The 18,256-nt window shown below is 40.3% G+C and overlaps 1 protein-coding gene across 22 annotated transcripts in view; it reads left to right on the top strand.

The window, feature by feature from the left end:
- Window positions 1-18,256, top strand: part of HIVEP1 (HIVEP zinc finger 1) — a 199,523-nt gene that overhangs the window by 19,333 nt on the left and 161,934 nt on the right. For 3 of the 22 annotated variants that reach the window (XM_043540102.1, XM_037893152.2, XM_043540111.1), the window contains exons 1-3: window positions 155-277; window positions 1,244-1,355; window positions 4,952-5,096. In XM_043540102.1, the coding sequence (XP_043396037.1) occupies window positions 5,057-5,096 (40 nt within the window). In that variant the 5' untranslated portion in view covers window positions 155-277; window positions 1,244-1,355; window positions 4,952-5,056. The other 19 variants (XM_043540108.1, XM_043540098.1, XM_043540109.1 and 16 more) reach the window with 17 other exon arrangements.

Genomic DNA, 18,256 nt, shown 5'->3' with positions numbered 1-18,256 from the left:
GAGGAATCCCTCACCACAAATCTTCCCCATTCAAGATGACACACGCAAAATCTATATAAACAGCTGATGTAGTAAACCAATCAGCGCAGTATGACTACAACAGCAAAACCCTAGGCAAGGGCCAAAAAAGGGGAGCAGCAGCAGAGAGCATTAGGCGCCTCCTCCTCGTATTTCCTCTCACGCCCACTTCCAGCAGAGGAGGTTTTTTGCGTTCAGCTTTTGTCGCTTTATTTTAAAAGTTAACTGCGAAAGAAAGTGCAAAGAGTTTGAGCATTGGGTGAGTTTCTTCTTTTAATCTCGTTGGGGAAAATTGTACGGGGAGGGTTGGATGGCCGGCTGCCCTCAGCAGGGGGAGGTTTTATTGGTATGTTGCAATGGGAAGGAGGAGGGGATTAAGCGTAGCTGCTAGCGAACGGGAAAACCCAGAGAGCAGAGGAAGGAGGACACAGCATGTGTGACCTGCCAGTGGCAGCAAGGAGGAACCTCCGGGATCTCCGCGTCAGCAGCAGCAGCCCCAGTTATGCGCGTACATGGGAGTGTGTGCGTGTTTGTGTGTCTTCTCTGTCTGTGCTGGAGGGATGGGCCGCTGTAGGGGGGAGTGCGACACACACCTGCGTGCCCACTGCATTGCATTGTGACAGCGGCCCCTCATGTTGGGGTGTGAGAATGCAAATAGCTTTGTAGTAAGTTTTCTTTAGGTTCTTAATCAAGTCCTGACTTTCTGGTCATGTCTCCTAGGAAAAACAGAATTCTCTTTAATAAGACTTTAACAGCTGCTTGCTGCTGCTGTTTGGGATTAACTGCTTCATGGTTGAAAATGTCTCCAGTAAAACCAGTTGACCAAATAAGATACAACTTAACATGGTGCTGCACCATCCGACACGTTCTAACATGTTGTTGCATGGGCTGGCACGGTGCTACATCATCTAACGCTGTTCCGAAAGTTTGACACACTTTTGTGAAGTCTGGCGCAGTGACGCTGTGTTTGGCACAATGCTGCATGGCTCCACTGTAGTGCTGGGCAGCCTGTTTGTTATGTTAACACGACTTTATCTGACATGGCACTGCCAAGCCCAGTGTGGCCCTGGGCACTCTGGCACGATGTCACTTTTGCAGCGTAGGGATGGTGGGGGCAGTGTGGCTGGGGTGGGGGAGAGGGAATCCTTGCTGGCTGGTTTTTTTTTTTTTTTTTAAATCTTAGCCTGGGTGCGTATCTAGTTTCACTTCTGTCCCTTCCCACCAGCCTGCGAGGAAACCCCCTCAGTGACCCCTCCCCCTCCCTTGCAGACAGGGAAGAGGGCGGGACCGGGAGACCCGATGACGTCACTGGACCGGGCCGCTTCCTGCAATAGAAAGTGAGAGAAGGTAACCCCCCCACCCCCCGCTCCCCTCCCCCCGGACTCGGAGCCGCCGCCGCCGCGCGCCTCCCCTCGCGCTGCCCAGCTGCTGCCCCCAGCCAGCCCCGTGAGTGATCGGCCGGGGAGCCCCCAATGGCTGCGCCGTCAGCGGCCCGCCCGGCCCCTCTGGCCTGAGCTTCCCGCTCCCCAGGGGGACCCGCCTACCCGCTGCCCCCTCCGCACAGCCCGGCCCCAGGGACGCCTCCCCCTGCAGCCCGGCCCGCTGGCCCCTGCCCGGGACATGAGCGGCTCTGCCCAGCCCGCCCCGTGGAGGGAGCATCCCCCGCTGCTGCCTGCGCGCCGGGGCGGGACTAGTGTCAGACAGACAGACAGACATCGCCCAGCGGGGGCTCCCTGCTGGGGCCTGGGTGGGTGGGTGCGGGCGGCGTCGGCGCTGCTGGGGCGGTGGGTGTTTGGGCGGGCCGGCCGGGGCTGTTTCGGGGCGGCACGGTGGGGGCGGGGGCCGGGGCTGTTCTGGGGGGCTCGGGGCGGCACGGATACTGGAGCGGTGGGTGTTTGGGCGGGGGGCTCGGGGAGGGTGGGTGCGTGTGTGGGGAGGGTGTTGGGGGCTGTGCGGATGCTGGAGCGGTGGGGGCTGGGGGGGGGGGTCTGGGGCGGTACAGATGCTGGAGCGGTGGGGGCTGGGGGGGCGGCACAGATGGGCGGGCTGGGGGCGTTTTGCACGGCTGCTCAGGCAGGGGAGGGAGCCAGCCCCGGGTTATGTTTGTCCGAGGTTGTCAAGTGAAGGAGGCTCCCAGGCGCCGTGTTTCCTAGCTGCTGCCTGCGCCGCTGGTGCCCCCTTACACCGGAGCCGCCGCCATCAGCCGCGGCAGCCAGCAGGGCCGGCTCCAGCCGCCCCCCGGAGGAGGCCGGCAGTCGGGGGCACAGTCCGGCGCTGCTGTGAAGCCCCAGAGCGGGTCCCATGCGCCCGGCGCGGCCTGGGGAGCCGCCCCCTCCGCCTGTCTGAGCCCCGTGCGAGCCGCGGCGGCGCCCAGACACGCCACGGTAGGGCGATCGGGGCGGGCGGGAGGCAGGGACCAGCAGGCCCGGCTCCAGCTGCCGTCTTCCCCCACCCCCATCTCCCTGCCGGGGGGCTGCGCTTTGTGCGAAACCCGCCTTTACTCCTCTTCTAGCCGCGTGTGTTTGTTTCCCAGCCGGGCTCTGTGAGTGTGTGTGTGTGTGAGAGGGAGAGGCGCCCGCAGGCAGGCTTTGCTGGGTTGTGGCAGGGAGTAGGCAGGCATCCCGGTGATTCCCCCCTCCCAGGCCTTCCATCTATTCCCCACCCCCAAAGCCTCTTCCCCGGGTCTGTCCCGGTTTGCGGTGGCTCTCCCCCTTCCTGGCATGTGGATGGATGTGTGCAGCGCTTTGTTCGGTGCAGCGTTGCAGAGGGGTTTTCCCAGGCTCCTCCCTCTTTATTCATTCATGTTTTTCCCCTTTGCAACTTGTGTTTGCACTTCTCATCATTTCGTGCTTCTCTCGCTCTCTGCATTTTTTTAATCTTTCTTTTATTATTATTATTTTTTAAATCCTTGCCTCTAACTTACTTTGCTGGTGATCATGGTATGGCCATGTTTTTAGGGCAGATAACTGAGGAGGAAAAAGAAGATTTCAGATTTCTTTAGTTTTTAAAAGATTTCTACCTGTACCTTTGCTACTGCCTGATTTTCCCCTCCCCCCGCAGCCAAAAAATCTTATTATTTTTTTGCTGGTGGAAAGCTAACCTATGGAGTTTTAAATATTATGTAACATGTCACTTGTGTTGCAACTAAACACTAGGAGATGTTCTAAGAAGCCCTGTTCAAATATATGTCAACATTTTGAAACTTACTTGGATGCTTAACTTTAAGCACTTAAGTGGTATACCTTTTCCAAAGGTGCCAGGTGATTACCCAGAGCTCTCACTGGAGTTTATTATTATCATCAGGATTCAGAGATGCTCAGCACCTTTTAAAATTTGGCTACTGATGTAGGTGCCTAACTTCAGTCACCAAAGCTTGAACATTTTAATGGTAAATGCTAAATTTCATTTATAATGTATTCATAATTATACCAAACATATTTTAAAGGATGACCAACTTAAACATCACACTACTGCATGGGATTTTATTTACATAATAATTTATTATTACAACTAAAAGAAATTTGTGAAAAAATCCTATTTTCCAGTTTTCATTTGTGTAGTCAGTTCTCTTTTTTGTTTGAGTCTTTCACACAACAACAGATAAGAGAAAAACATTTAAAATTAATAGCAATGTGTCATTGTAAATACAAAACAATCTGTAAGCTTCAGGAGTAGATGTGGTAACTGAAACATATACACTTTATTATTGACTTAAATTATTTCAGGTTTCTGATGTCCTTTTATAAACAAAGAATTGGAAACAAAATACTATATCTTTGTTGCACCTTGAAGATAAGGTGTGCGAGGATGGTCTTTATCTCCCCTTTCCCTGTCAAGCAGTTTCACTTGCTACCTAGTCCAATTAAAGGCTCAATGTCAAGTAATTAAAAAATCCTTACCTGTGTTGTTGTTAGTACTGTAGACTTTACATTTTAAAATTAACTCTATATTTATATGGATTACTTTTTCATTCTGTTTAGCTTGGATAGTGGAAATGTACAGGTCAATTTCAATAAGCAGTTCTCATACATGAGCAGGATGCTGCAGTTTTAGGGTTGTAAACACTGCAGAGAGATTTAAATCCAAGCAAAATACTGTTTAAATAGAAATAAAAAAATCATGAGAACATTTCTGTGTATTAAGCTTTGTAGAACTGGGGGGGGGGAGGGGGGGGAAATCTAGCTCTTGTGATTAAAATACGTATTTGTGTCCCTTCAAATATATGGAAAACCGAGTTGTGGAATATTAGAAGAGTGTCACTTCACCTTGGTCTATTTCAGATATTGGCCTTACACTTAGACCCTGATGTTGCAGTTTCTTTGGTGTGGGTGGACAGCTACACCCATCTAGAGCTCTATTGATTGGCTTCCGGGTGGTTCAGGAGTCTATCTGCATGCAAGATTGGGGCCTGATTTTGTTTTCAATGTTATAAAGAAATGTTGCAATGAAATCATCAGCAAAATTTCTCCTGACTTTGTCACAACTGCAGAGTCCTACAGATACCTAGTGTCATGGAGGGGAAGGAGTGGGAAGTATATATGAGAGGATCTCTAGTACAACATATTTCTGTTCACTTCCTTTCATCATGGGTCAAGATCTCAAAGCCTGAGGCTGAGTATTTTTGTGGGGAAAAGTGCATGTTTTTGGAAGTTAGAGAAGAAACTGGTAAATGGTATGAGCAGTGTTTTATTTCTTAGTCTGTCAGTGACATCCTTTGTAACCCTGGAAATCTGTTTTTGCTAACAATAGCGATAAAAGAAAGTTTGAGTTTCTTGGAATGAAAGATGTTATACAGGTACAAAGGATTATTATCTGTGCTTTATTAATTTGTGTAGCAGCTTTAGGGTAAAAAGGGTAGAGAAGATATGTTTTCATATTAACATTATATGTCTCTCTTAAAAAACAAACACCTTTTTTCTCCCTCTCTTTTTAGCACATGGATTAATTGACCCCTTTGGCAGATTTATGGAGCTGCCTTTCCTCTGCTTGCTCTACTTGCTATATTGGGGAGGAGAAAGTGGCCTCTGATTAAAGCAAAATGCCTCGGACAAAACAAATACATCCCAGAAATCTGAGAGGTAAGAAGCTCATACCTAAGAAAGCAAAATCTCCAGGAAACTTGGGAACAATTTAAAATGGAAAATTAAAGGAACACACAACTTGAAAACCAAAGTTTCTGTCTGAAAAATATTTTACACACTAGTGTTAGATGTAATGTCTAAGATTACTGTAATAAAGACAATTTTGAGAGAGGTTGGGGGGCACTTTTTCCATTCTTGTAGTTTGTTTATTTTGTGCATGGACAGCACGTGGCTGTTCTACAGATTGCAGAAGTGCCCAACATAGACTAGGAACTTTGCAAACACAGAGGAAGACGTGGTTTCTTGCTGCAGAGAGTGTACAGTCAAAGGCCATGTCTACGCTTACAAGCTTATAGAGGCACAGCTGTACTGATACAGCTGTGCTCGTGTAGCTGTGTTATGCTGACTGACATAATAAAACTAGCGCTGCTAGTTATGTCGGTGGGAGGGTGTCTCCCACTGATATAGTGCTGTGCATGCTAGCATTATCGTCAGAGTTTCTAGTCTTCTACAGTTAAGTGAGTCTTTTGTTAAAAAGCAAAGAACTCGTAGAAGGAAAATCTGGGTATAGAGTAAGCCCAAATTTTGTAAAATGATTTTTTACAAGCGTTCCTTAGCACTTATTGTTATAGTTAAAATTGCTTAGAGAGGCTATAAACTATATATATACACACACACATTTATTATCATCTTAGGTTATAGAAATGAAGGAATTTTAAAAATCAGTTTACTTTTCATTATTTATATTGTTTTCATTTCTTTCATCTTAAATAATGAAGCAAATTTAGTCAGTTTCACTTCTGTTTGGTCAGTTTCACTTTTCAGGTTTAGTGTTGCTTTATCAGTGTTTACAAGCATTGCAGGAAATCTCTGCTTAAAATAGTTGTTTTCACTGGAATTTTGTAAAGTAGAAATATTTACATATTTTAATTTTAGAGACTGTTTACAGTATCTCTTTTAATGAATAGAACTTCTAAATGAATCAGACATATGTATGATGTAATCAGTTATGGAAGTTGGTTCAATTAATGATTAGATCGGCCAAAAGAAGAAATGTATGGATTCTAAGATGAAACTCAATGAATATTTTCAATTTCAATAAAAGCATAATTTATTAACAGTATAAGATTAGGAAATCTTTACTCTATTTTAGGGAGGGCATCATGTACTTTGTTCGGTAGGTAGATTGTCAGCATCTTAAAATCACTTGTAGCAATAGTTTTATCATCTCTCCCCACTCCTAATGAATGGACTTACCTGACTTCTCCCTTCCCTATTGCAAGTGTTATGTACTCAGCTTCTGAAGTTCAAGCAATCTGAACGCTTTCACTTCCTTCAGAGCTCCTTACAGGAGTCACTATTAAACATCCTGTAACACGATCTGTTTCCAAATGTGCTATGTCTGTTGCACTTTCATCCCGGGCCACTCTGGAGAGTGAGCAACCATGACCAAGAATTTAACATTTCTATTGCCTCTTAGAGACTTGAAAATAATCTCCTTTTTAGTTAATACTAGACTTTTCATAGCATGGGATAAAGTTTAAAATCGTTGTTTTAATATGTTCTTGTGTTTTAAAAGTTGGTTGATTATTGCATGGTTTGAGAGAATGAAATAGCATCTGTTGATATTAAATCCAGAGATAAGATATCCAGTGAAATATGGCTTTTTCTTCAGGTGAGGTGAATTTCATTTACTCAGGGTTTTAAGTAAAGACATTTGACTATCACTTGCATACTAGATGTGTCCCTAAAGCATTCTTTAATTTTATGGGCGTTGAGGTGGTTGGTTTTTTTGTTGCCTTTTCACTGTATTTATATAGTGCTGTACTAATCTGACTTTTACAGAGGAAAGAAAATTTAGCAAGAAGACAGGACGTTGGAAACGTTATTTCACAAATAATTATGTGAGAATAAGATCATCTGGTCACTTGCTTTCATGATTATACAATACTGACATAGGGGTTTTTATGTCAAACGGGTAAATGAGCATTAAATCGGAACAGTCTCAGTGGAACACATTGCATATAGCTGCTTTGTATCATTTTGTTTCCCAGCATTAATCTTCTCATTTCTTTATGACTGTGTTGAATATATCCTAATGTGATGAAAATTTTTTAGTGACATATTGAGTGTTTTGGCCAAAGGTCTGAAAGATATTTTCAAACCTAGGCTCTTGACTGTTTAACCTGAAGATGTTAACTCCAGCATTGGCAATGATTGACAAAAGTCTGAGACAAGTTGTATGTTCTCAGGTCTCAGAGTAATAGGATAATTATACTACCAAAAATATTCAGTAGTTCCAAACGTAAAGTCCAAAGGCATGCCCAGGTTAAAGCAATGACGGTCTATGCTACCCATAGGTTAAACTAGAGTAACGGTTCATAAACAGAAGTTCTCTGCACTTTTCTAGTTAGTGCTTTGTTTTCAGGCATTTCTGTACTTTTCTAGCCTTATGAGTAATCTGATGGGATATCATGCTTCTAACTAAGAAACATCAGCGCGTTTTAAAAAAACAAGAAGAAAACACATTGTTTTCTCCAATAGCTAGGCACAAAGACTAAAATCATTAGGTGTTATAGTTCAGTTCCTAAACATCTTGGAGGTTACATTTTCTTACCTATTCCTTCCTTTTCATCTTTTGAATACTATTCATGTCTTATTTAATACAACAGAATTAAAGGGAAGAATTGACCGGTAAGAGAGCACTCTGTGCAGCTACTCTGTGTATTTTCATGGGACAGACCAGATTAGCCAGTTGTTCCACAAATATAACAAACATTTCTCACTAATCTATTCCCCGAAGTGTAATTACATTAGAGACTCTCTTTTAGCAGGGTTGATTACATTTGGTATTTGTTGTCAAATGGCTGTACGGATATAGAGCAAAACATTCACTGTCATGCTTTTGCTTTCTTGGATATTTATTGAAGGTCACAGTAGTGAGGTATTTGTAATTAAAGCTGGTTGTTTATTATTTGTATTCTGGTAGTGCCTAAGAGTGCCATCATGGAATAGGGCCCCATTGCACTAGAAGCTGTATAAACACGGAACAAAAAGGTGGTAGCGCACAATTTGGTTCCAAAAATATGGGCCAGCTTCTTTAAAATTATATTTTAAGAGTATGAATTTTAGTTATTGCTTGTATTTTCCCTTTACCATCAAATATTTTCTACTTGAAGCAGATGATTGTTCTGTCTCTAAAGCTTAACAGACCTGTTAGGCTTTTAACATTTTGTGTCTGCTAAAGAAATCTGAGCATAATGTCAAACTAAGTTATGTTCTACTGTAATCTAAACAGTGAACAGAAGTTGATTGGAAAGCTGGATATGTTATGGTTCTTCCACTGACTTCAATGGAGTTGAACAAGTGTTCTGTTAAGTAATGAAAGTAGAGGGTTCTTTCAGTATGGTTAAAATTAGAAACTATTTTTCAGTAATGAAAGGTGCCAGTGTAGATTGAAGATTAACAGGTTGATCTTTCTTACCAGTATTTTGGCACATATTTCGATATAGCTTGTAAATCGGCTGCTGTGCCAGGCTTACAAAGCATGACTAAGAGTAGGTTTGAATCAAGTGCCTAACACTTTAAAAAAATAAAAAAATAAAAATCGGATTCTGTATTTTAGTTTTTCAGTTTAAAAAACTAAGAATAATGTTGACATGCTTTTTACTTCTGTTACTACTGCACAAATAGTGCTTTGTTTACAGGCATTTCTGAGGTGTCATTACTGTGGTGCTGGTACGTCTCATAAATTAATGATTTAAGCCTGTACAGTGTACCTGTGAATATCAGAGATAGGGGAACATTAACTTGTCTGTCAAGTCAAAGAAAACTGAGGCACGGAGAGGATAAATGACTTGTCCAAAGTCACATAGCATGTCTATGGCAAAGCCAGAAATAGAGCTGTCAATTTCTGGACTCCAGGTTGTGCTTTGCCAGAAGATTTCACATTATTATAGAAGTGCCCATTGAGTCTATAACAGTTGAGGCTTCTGTACAGCACATACTTTGTTTTGTGTAGTTTTTTTGTACAAATTATTCCAAAAATCTTTACAGAACTAGGGAGGAAAAATGGTCTTGTGGTTAATGGTCTGGCCTGAGACTTAAAAAATCGGTGTTCAGTCTCATGGTCTATCGGAGACCTGGGAAAATTATTTAATCTCTCTAAGTCTCAATTTCTCATCTGTAACATGACAGTAATGATACTTCATTTTCCCCCACACTTTTGTCTGTCTTGTCTATTTAGATTATATGATTCTTGGGGGGGAAAGACTGTCTTGTACTATCTGTAAATACAGCACCTAACAGGGTGAGGCCAATCTTGAGCGAGTCCTCTAAGTGCTACTTCAGCACGAACAATATGTTCTATGTAATTACATACAAAAACACTGTTAGTAGAACGTTACTGTTGTGAAATACTGAAAAGTTAAGAAATGCCAATTAATTCCCCTTGTGTACATGCATTATGATACAGTCTTTAAATATGTGATCACATAATTTTTTCCTCCGTGCACAGGATTGATTGTGCTCATGAAACGAACCAGAGTTGTGTAGTGAAAGAGACTGTTGTCTGTAGGACCCCTGCCTCATTTGTTGCAGAAGCTGAAAGTTGTGTATCATATGATGCAGAGGATTGCAGGAAGAGAGAGGATGATCTCATGGTAAGGCAGTTGAATGCTGCCCTGGGGAATTGGATTCTACCACTGCTTCTGCCACATAATTTCTATGTGATGCTGGGCAAATCTCTTTAAAACAAACTTTTCACAATAGGCCACTAATTATATGTTCCTCATTTATTAAAATAACTCAGCTGAGACACATGGGTCAAAGTGCTGAGCTCTCACAATTGCAGCTGTTCAATTAGACCTGTGATTTGAACATGATGTGGTAAAAATGGTCTGAAAAATCAGGTCCTAGATATCTCAAATTGTCAAAAGTGTCGTCTAATTTTGGGTAGACAGTCTCTTAATCACTGTGCCTCAGTTCCCCATCTATAAAATGGAGATAACAATATCACTTCGCCTCACAGGGCTGTTGTAAAGATAAATTAATTCGTTTGTGAAGCACTCATACTACAGGGAGAGCACTATGGAAAAGTTGATGAGGAAACTAATAATTTTGTGTTCTGTTCAGGATGTGCTGTAAACAAGGCCTGGAGCCACATTTTGTATGATAAAGATTAAAAGAAATATTTAATAACTATCCAGTCCGTGAGTATTGTCCATCCTGTGCTCTGAATGAGGCAGGGATTCTGTGGATAAAATAGTATGTGATCATGTATTTAAAGAATGCATGTGCAACCTTAATTCTGACACTTTCTAACTTGTGAGTGCTAGATGATGCAACCTTAGCATTCTTTTAATGTAATTTTTATATAATTTCCTAGGTTTTTGAAAAAGCAAAATGGAAAAAAATAGTCACATTGAACCACATTGACCCTCACATACATAAGTCATTAATAGGGTTGGGACCTCTAGAACTACAGCACAGAAACTTCTATCACCTGAATTAATTGAGTAACTGGTAGCGCTAGTAGGTTGCTGTCCTCTGTGTGGACAAGCCACTAGAGGTGGATGAGACACACTTTTGTCAGTGGACTCTGCAGCTCTTTGTTCTCAGCAGAGGAGTGTTGAAATGTGGGAATCCTAGTTCAATTCCAGGTTCTGGAGAGGAGTGCGCTCTATAATTTGTATTTCCATCCCCCTCACTGGGTTTCTGTCCCTGTTCCTCTTACTCCATTCCTTCATATACACCCTGGCTTTGGGACCCTCCCACCTTGCAGGGTTGCAGGGTCCCAGAGCTTGGGCTCTAGCCCGAGCCCTAATGTCTACACTACACTTTTATAGACCACAGCCTGAGTTAGTGGACATAGGCCAGCTGCATGTATTTTATTGCAGTGTAGATATACCCTGGGTTTGTTAAGCCTTTGAGCCCAAGAAAACTTTGGCTTGCATTTTATGACAGTTCAGTAAGCTTTTATTTGAACATTTAAAGAAAAAAGTCTTTTTGCTGACTGAATAAAGATGCTTTTTTACACTCAGTGCTCAAAATAGCTTCTGTTTTTGCATCTAATCCATATATGAGATAATTGCTTTGGTATTCTGCAGAAAAAGTTATTTTGAAAAGTAGCCACTACTTATGTGTAGCCATCAGGATTTATAATGAACTATCCAGTAGGCTAAAATAGCTGTAGTGCAAATATCTAGTTGGAAACTTCTTTAGAATTTTATGAGGGAGTGTGTAGTGAACATCCTTATGAACAGTAGTTAAGATTTTTGGTTTCAGCTCTTTCCTAGTGGATTTTTTCTTTAGAAAAACAAAAACAAATATGTAATTCTGAAGACAGTGACACGTGAAGGTGAGGAAATGTATAGACTCAGTATATGTTCAGGCCACTGTTACTACAGAGGGCTTCTGTGGTATTTAAGCCCAGCAGATGTGTTAGGTACGCAGCTGCCTTTTTAAAACAAACTTGTGACTTGTCTACATCTAGCTCAGTCTTTGATAACACTCATTTTTTCTTAATGTGCACCTTGCTGAACGATGAGTACTTTACATGCATCATCTTTTAAAACATAATTTAAATAACACTTTTATGCTGAGAGCAGAATTGTTGGCTTTTTTCCAATAATGATAGGCAAAACACTGCTTTAGGTAATGGGAAGCAATAACATTTTACATGATGTATTGCCCTACTTAAACAGATGCATACATGCAAATGCAGTCACCTGTCTGTTAGAGAGCAGTTGGTGGCTGACACCCAGCACACTGCACAGTAGCTGTGGGAAAATGAAAACCACTTTGGTCAAACTGTCATCCCTCTTTGAACGCTTCCCAATAGCCCATTCTTACCCGCGCAATTGCATTTATTCAAGAGGCTATGGAATTGAATCTTTTTTTTTTTTTTTTTAAATCCCAGGTTTATTTTATGGGGTAAAATTGAGAGTCCAGAGGAGAGCAGCAAAAATGATAAAAAGTTTAGAAAACCTGACCTATGAGGAAATTTTTAAAAAATAAACTGGTCATGTTTAGTCTTCAGAAAAGAAGACTGAGTGGGGACCTGGTACAGTCTTCAAATACATTAAGGGCTGTTGTAAAGAGGACTGTGATCAGTTGTTCATGTCCATTGAAAGTAGGACAAGAAGTAATGAGCTTAATCTGCAGTAAGGAAGACTTAGCTTAGATACTAGAAAAAACTTTCTAACTAGAAGGGAAGTTAAGCTCTGTGGAAGCTTCCAGGGGAGGTTGTAGAATCCCCATAACTAGAGATATTTAAGAACAGGTTAGACAAACTTCTGTCAGGGATGGTCTAGGTTTACTTGGTCCTGCGTCAGTGCAAGGGGCTGCATTTGCTAACTTCCTGATATCCCTTCCAGCCCTACATTTCTATGATTACTTCTTCAATACAGTAATCTTCATTTGAGACTCTTTTGATGTTCAAATAACTTGATTTCCTATTGTGCAAAAATGTTGTATTTGTGCTTCTAAATGTTAAAGGGAATTTCCAGAGTTGTAAATTTTCCAAGAGCTTGTTTTTACTTGACTTACTGATGTAGAAATGGGGGTGAACTAGTTAGCAGGATTTCTGATTCAGTAGTGGCTCTGTGAGGTGGCATTTTTTTTTTTTAAACAAAGTCTCTGTATGGTAGTTGTAAATAGTGGAAATCAAGATTTAGTGCACTACAACAGACCTATAAACTACAGTCTAAAGCACTGAAGAAGATAAACAGGGCAGGGTGTAGTATTTTTCCCTCTTTTTCATTCCTTAAGTGCAGTAACATTCAGAGTGTTTACATTTCATAAAATAAATTGGTCAAATGTTTGGAATCTGCTGTGACACATTTGTGGAGGAAGTGGGGAAACTCTTGTTTTGTAGAAACAACAAGGAGTTCAGACTAACTTTACAGACTAACTGATTAAAGACTTAATCTGATGCATCTGAAGGAGTGGGTTTTTTTACCCACAAAATCTTATGCACAAATAAATCTGTACATTTGTTAGTCTTTAAGGTGCCACCGGACTCCTTGTTGTTTTTGTGGATACAGACTAACCTGGTTACCCCTCTGATTCTTGTTTAGTAGGGCAGGAGACACAGTTTGTCTTATAAGTACATTTAAACATTATTCTTAAAATTTCTTTGACTGAAGTTGTTCGGTGTATAAACTGACTGAGTCAGCACTTCACTTGTGCAAGTCGGTAACAGACTAAAAGAAATGTTTTTATAATGATACACAAGGTCATGAAAACTACTTTTTTAAATGTTAAACTCAAGAGTCCTGTTTACCTGAATATGACCAGCAAAACCAAATCCTTTGGACTTTGAATTTCTAAGTAATGACTGGATTTGGTGACCCCTGGATTTAACAGGCTACCCTCACTTATTGTTTGTTACCATGAGAAGGGATGAATAGAAGTTTTAAAGAAGTGATTTGTAGTTTAAACAGCTGCTGAATTTTAGTTTTTCTTAAATAAAGAGCCCTATATATTTAAAAGAATAGGACCGTATTATACTGCCCTCTCTTATATGGCCCAATGGAGAGATGACAGTCTGAAATTGTATGACGAAAGATTTGGAGCAGCAGTGCTGTGGTATGATCTCTTGACATCATGTTGCCTAGTTATTGGTAGCTACAACTGTGTGTGAGATGCATTCAGTTACCTATGAAATAGGTGGGTTAGGTCCTGCCAGGGAAGAAGTCATGGAATGTCCAGTCTGAACAGCATGTTCCCTTTGATTATTGGCATAACTTGAAGGTGTGGAAAGTAGCATAATAAATCTCAGCATTAGCTTGTCTTAACCAGTGAGCCTTGTCAACCCAGAGGGGAGGTCTTATGCTTGCCTTGAATTCTAGAGATGCCTTTGACAGGGGCAAAGTAGTGTGCAGAGCCAAGAAATAAATAAATTAAATAAATATATAAAAAACCAGAAATAGCATGGTACTTACAATGTCAGTTTCTATGAATTTTTGGCTTGTATGTCGTTTTTAGGCTATACCCCTACCTATTCAACATCACTGGGTGGCCCTGCTGAGTGTAAAGGAGTATATGTCTTAATAGCAAAATGCAGAGTTTAAAACTTTTATCCCTTCTGCAAGATTTTCGACAGAAGGAGAACTTCTGGCCCATGACTATCAAACACAATGATGTTTACACATTATAGTGTTTTTAAAAATCCTGAAGATTTTGTTTTGTTAATATAATGAAAATATTGCATTTTGTGATGTGCCGAAAATGTAATTCCTGAGACATCTTGTTAAGAAGCACAGTTAAATACATGTATTGTAACCAGTGTGGATAAAAGTCAATGATTTTTTTAAAAAGTCAAAAAAATCTGATTTTTTTTTAATTTAAATTGGATTTTTTTGATAAAATGCTTTTTGAGGGAAAAAACCTATCTAAAGATAGTTTTAATTAAGATACATTATAGTTCAAAGATATCGCATCATGGAATAGGGATTATAAATTCTAATTCTATAGTATGAGACAATATATTCATGTGTCGTGGGCCAAGGGACGTACTGGCCATTGCTTCCCACAGCCCCCATTGGCTGGGCACAGCAAACCGAGGCCAGTGGGAGCTGCGATCGGCCAAACCTGCGGACGCGGCTGGTAAACAAGTCAGCCGGGCCCGCCAGGGGCTTTCCCCAAACAAGTGGCGTCCCAAGTTTGGGAAACGCTGATGTAACGTTTAAGAAAAGTTTTGTAAATGAATTCCAATAGTTCATGGATTAGGGACCCAATTTTATGGAGTTCCAGGGGCTTCTGTATAGTCTAGCAGATCCCACCAGAGATGCTTAGTTTTGCAGTTTTCAAACTGTGAATTTGTCTCTCCAGAGATAACATGCTTGTTAACAGCAAAAATGTTTTAAATAAATAATATATAGAGGTGAGAAATAACAGACCTCAATCCTATTGTCCCTCTGCAAATTTGTGTACATAGTCAGTCCCTTACCTCTCTCTAAAAGTGTGAAATTTCAAAAAGTTCAATGAATAGAAGATTATTGGGGAATAGATCTGGACAAGGAGAAAAAGTCTGGAGATAAATGTGAGAAGGGAGGGACAGGCAGTAGAAACAAAAGTGAAACTGTTTGAGCAGCATATTCCAGAAGTCTTGAGGTATTTCTGAGTGTAGCCTTCATGGATTTGAGATCTGCCATGCCATTCTCTCACTAGAAGGGAAAACCTATAATGGCAGCATGCCGTAAAAAAGACCCAATTTGGGTCTCATCTGTCTTTGAGTTGTGAAGAATATGTATCAAGGTTGTAACAACCAAAAAGAATGCACTTTTATATAGAAATCCATGCTTAAATCGAGTCTTCCCGACTAGTGGTTTTAAATCATGATTTAAATCAATTTGATCAAATCCACCCTGATTGTAACAGTACAGTTTTGTTTACTCTGAGAAAATATTCAGCCTCTTCAGTAAAAGACCACAAGAGGTAGAACAAGAACCAGGGATAGTTGATATCTCTAAAATACCTTACCAGAGTGTTTTTATAACTTTCTAATAAGATGTTGTCATTACTATATAATGGGCTGTCTGAGGTTTCCTTAAGTATTACATAGAATCATTACTTAGATGTTGCTTCTGGGAGAAATAATCTCTCTATGAATGGATATCTTTTTTTTTTTCCCCCTCCCTATGATGCTCTTCTATTGCCTAGTTTAACTAGAAATCATCTGAATTGCTTTTTCTTGTTTTTCCTTTCTTTGTAACCAGATATCATCTCTGGTGTAATGCCTTTGCTAATCAAATCTTAAATTGGTTTTAGAAAAGTATGCATATATTGTGCTTTTATTTAATTGTTTCTAGTACCTGTCCAGCTACGCATTTCAAATGCTATTGTCCATATATTCTTTCTTGCCTCCTTCCTCTAAGAAGATTAAGGTAAAGACATGACCTGAAGCAGTGATGTAACTTGGAGATATATAATAAGCTTTTTTTTTTTTTTTTTTTTTTTTACCATTTTCTGAGTGCATCATAGATTTCATTTTCCTCAGACTTCTGAATTATAATTTATTGCTCATTATATGGGCACATAGATATTCAGGTTCCTAAACTGATGTTTCAGATAAGCATCACAGTTGAATTTGAGCATGTTCATTATTAAGGTAACACAAATAATGAATAATACAGTAACACCTAAGAGCCCTAATATGATGCTGTCCATATACCATTATGCTAGGTGCTGTACAAACACAGAACAAAAAGAGAATGCCTGCCCCCAAGAGCTTGTTGTCTAAATGATTACCATTTTAACTGTTAAATCCAGATCTGCTTCCCTATTAAAAGTTGAATATTCTGTCTTTTGAGGGCTAGTAGTTGTTTGTAAGTACCTGAGTGTGCTCAGAAACTCCAAGATATGTTTGTCAACCTGTGCAATTTATTCTTTTTGTGTTGGGTCTGTGATTCTTTCAGTTGGCTAACTGAATTTTTTTCAGTTACACATTAACTAATTAAAGAGTTTCATAGTAATAAGGTGACTTTTCCGTAGCCATATTTGAAGTGTTTGCCTAAGGGTCTTGTATCGTCATAAATATGCACATTAGTACACAAATGGACTTGTGTACTCTGGTCCCAGAACTCCCACTGATGTCAATGGGAGGTTTGCACAGAGATTAAGGCCTTTTATCTAGTAACTGTACGTGTAATTGTTTTTTCAGTATTCTTTCAGTATTACCGCTTTCTGTATCTGGTTTTGAGGAAAGCATATTCCCATTTAGGACCACTGCTATTTTTGCCTTTTGTTTCTTTTTCTTCCCTATCCTCCTCCTCCTCTCTGTTTCTCTTCCCTATCTGTCTCTTCCTTTTCCTTTCATTTTTCTGCACGAGCTCCCAGTTCCCTCTCTCCTATAGCCCTCACTCTTGCCCCTTTCCCATTCCATCTCTTAAAATGGTCAACAATGATATTGGTGTCAACGTTACACTTCAGAATTGATATTCAGTGGGATTAATATAGTGAGTAAGGTGGGTTTTTTTTGCAGACTTAGGAAGAGAGCACTGTATCAATTTACAGTCTGTTCACATTTGGAAATTTTCCAATAAGAATGCCATACTGGGTCAGACTGATGGTCCATCTAGCCCAGTTATCCTGTCTTCCAACAGTGGCCAATGCCAGTCGTGTCAGAAGGAATGAACAGAACAGGCATTCATCAAGTGATCCATCCTCTGTCGTCCACTCCCAGCTTCTGGCAAACAGAGGCCACAAGGGGTAGATAACTTTTTTCTTTATGAAAGCTTAGATTGAACAGAATCTGCATATGTATATGAACACATCAGACTTGCAGGATGAGTGTTTGGCACTGCTGGTCCAGTTGGTATTTAATGGAGGGCACTATGGATTTTCCAATTTAACTTGCTATAGTGCATAGAAAACTTAGTAGACTAAATCTCTGTGGTGTATCCTCTTTATTTACATATTTTACATTTTTATTAGTTATATTTGTTTACTTTGCCACAGAAAGTAATACTTAACTTTCCCAGTAAATGTGTCTATTAAAAGAATTTTTTCAAAAAAAAGGAATAAGCCATGAATAATAATGCTTGAAAAATATTTGGAGACCACAGGACAAATAACCAACCAGTCAATAACCGCCACAGTGGCTAATGAATTATTCAGGAAGTTTGGGGGGGGAAAAAAGTGAAATTTATAATGCACTCAATGTGGTAACAAGTAATTGATTATTATTTCCTGTCTCTACAAACTAAATGTACTCCGAGGAAGAAGAGTGAATGTATATATGGTAGCATTTAAAATGTCTGCACAGATACGCAGAGGAATGTTCTTAAGATTTGATTGGAAATGTAGGCTTAAAATGAGTGAGTGTAGGAATAAAGCATTTTTTTAAAGTTGTGCAAAAAGAGTGGTACTTTCCCCTTTTATTGTAAAATATTTTAAATCTAATAGTTTTCAATTTGCATGTTTTGTGTCTGTGCTTCAATACTGACTAGCTTTTCCTGGCTCATTAGGAATAGCCTCCTATTGGAAGTCCTTTCTGGGACACTTACAGAAGTAGACCTCTTATAGGAGAGCTCATGTCCATTAGCTTTGGGTGACCTGCATTTCTTAGAGCCTCCATGTTTGCCACATATTTATGAGTTAATGATTATGAATTTTAGGACCTGTTACAGAATGAAACCAGGCATACTCAATAT

This window comes from Chelonia mydas, chromosome 2 (assembly GCF_015237465.2).
Source record: "Chelonia mydas isolate rCheMyd1 chromosome 2, rCheMyd1.pri.v2, whole genome shotgun sequence".
Lineage (NCBI taxonomy): Eukaryota > Metazoa > Chordata > Testudines > Cheloniidae > Chelonia > Chelonia mydas.
This window is presented reverse-complemented; position numbering and strand designations above follow the sequence as displayed.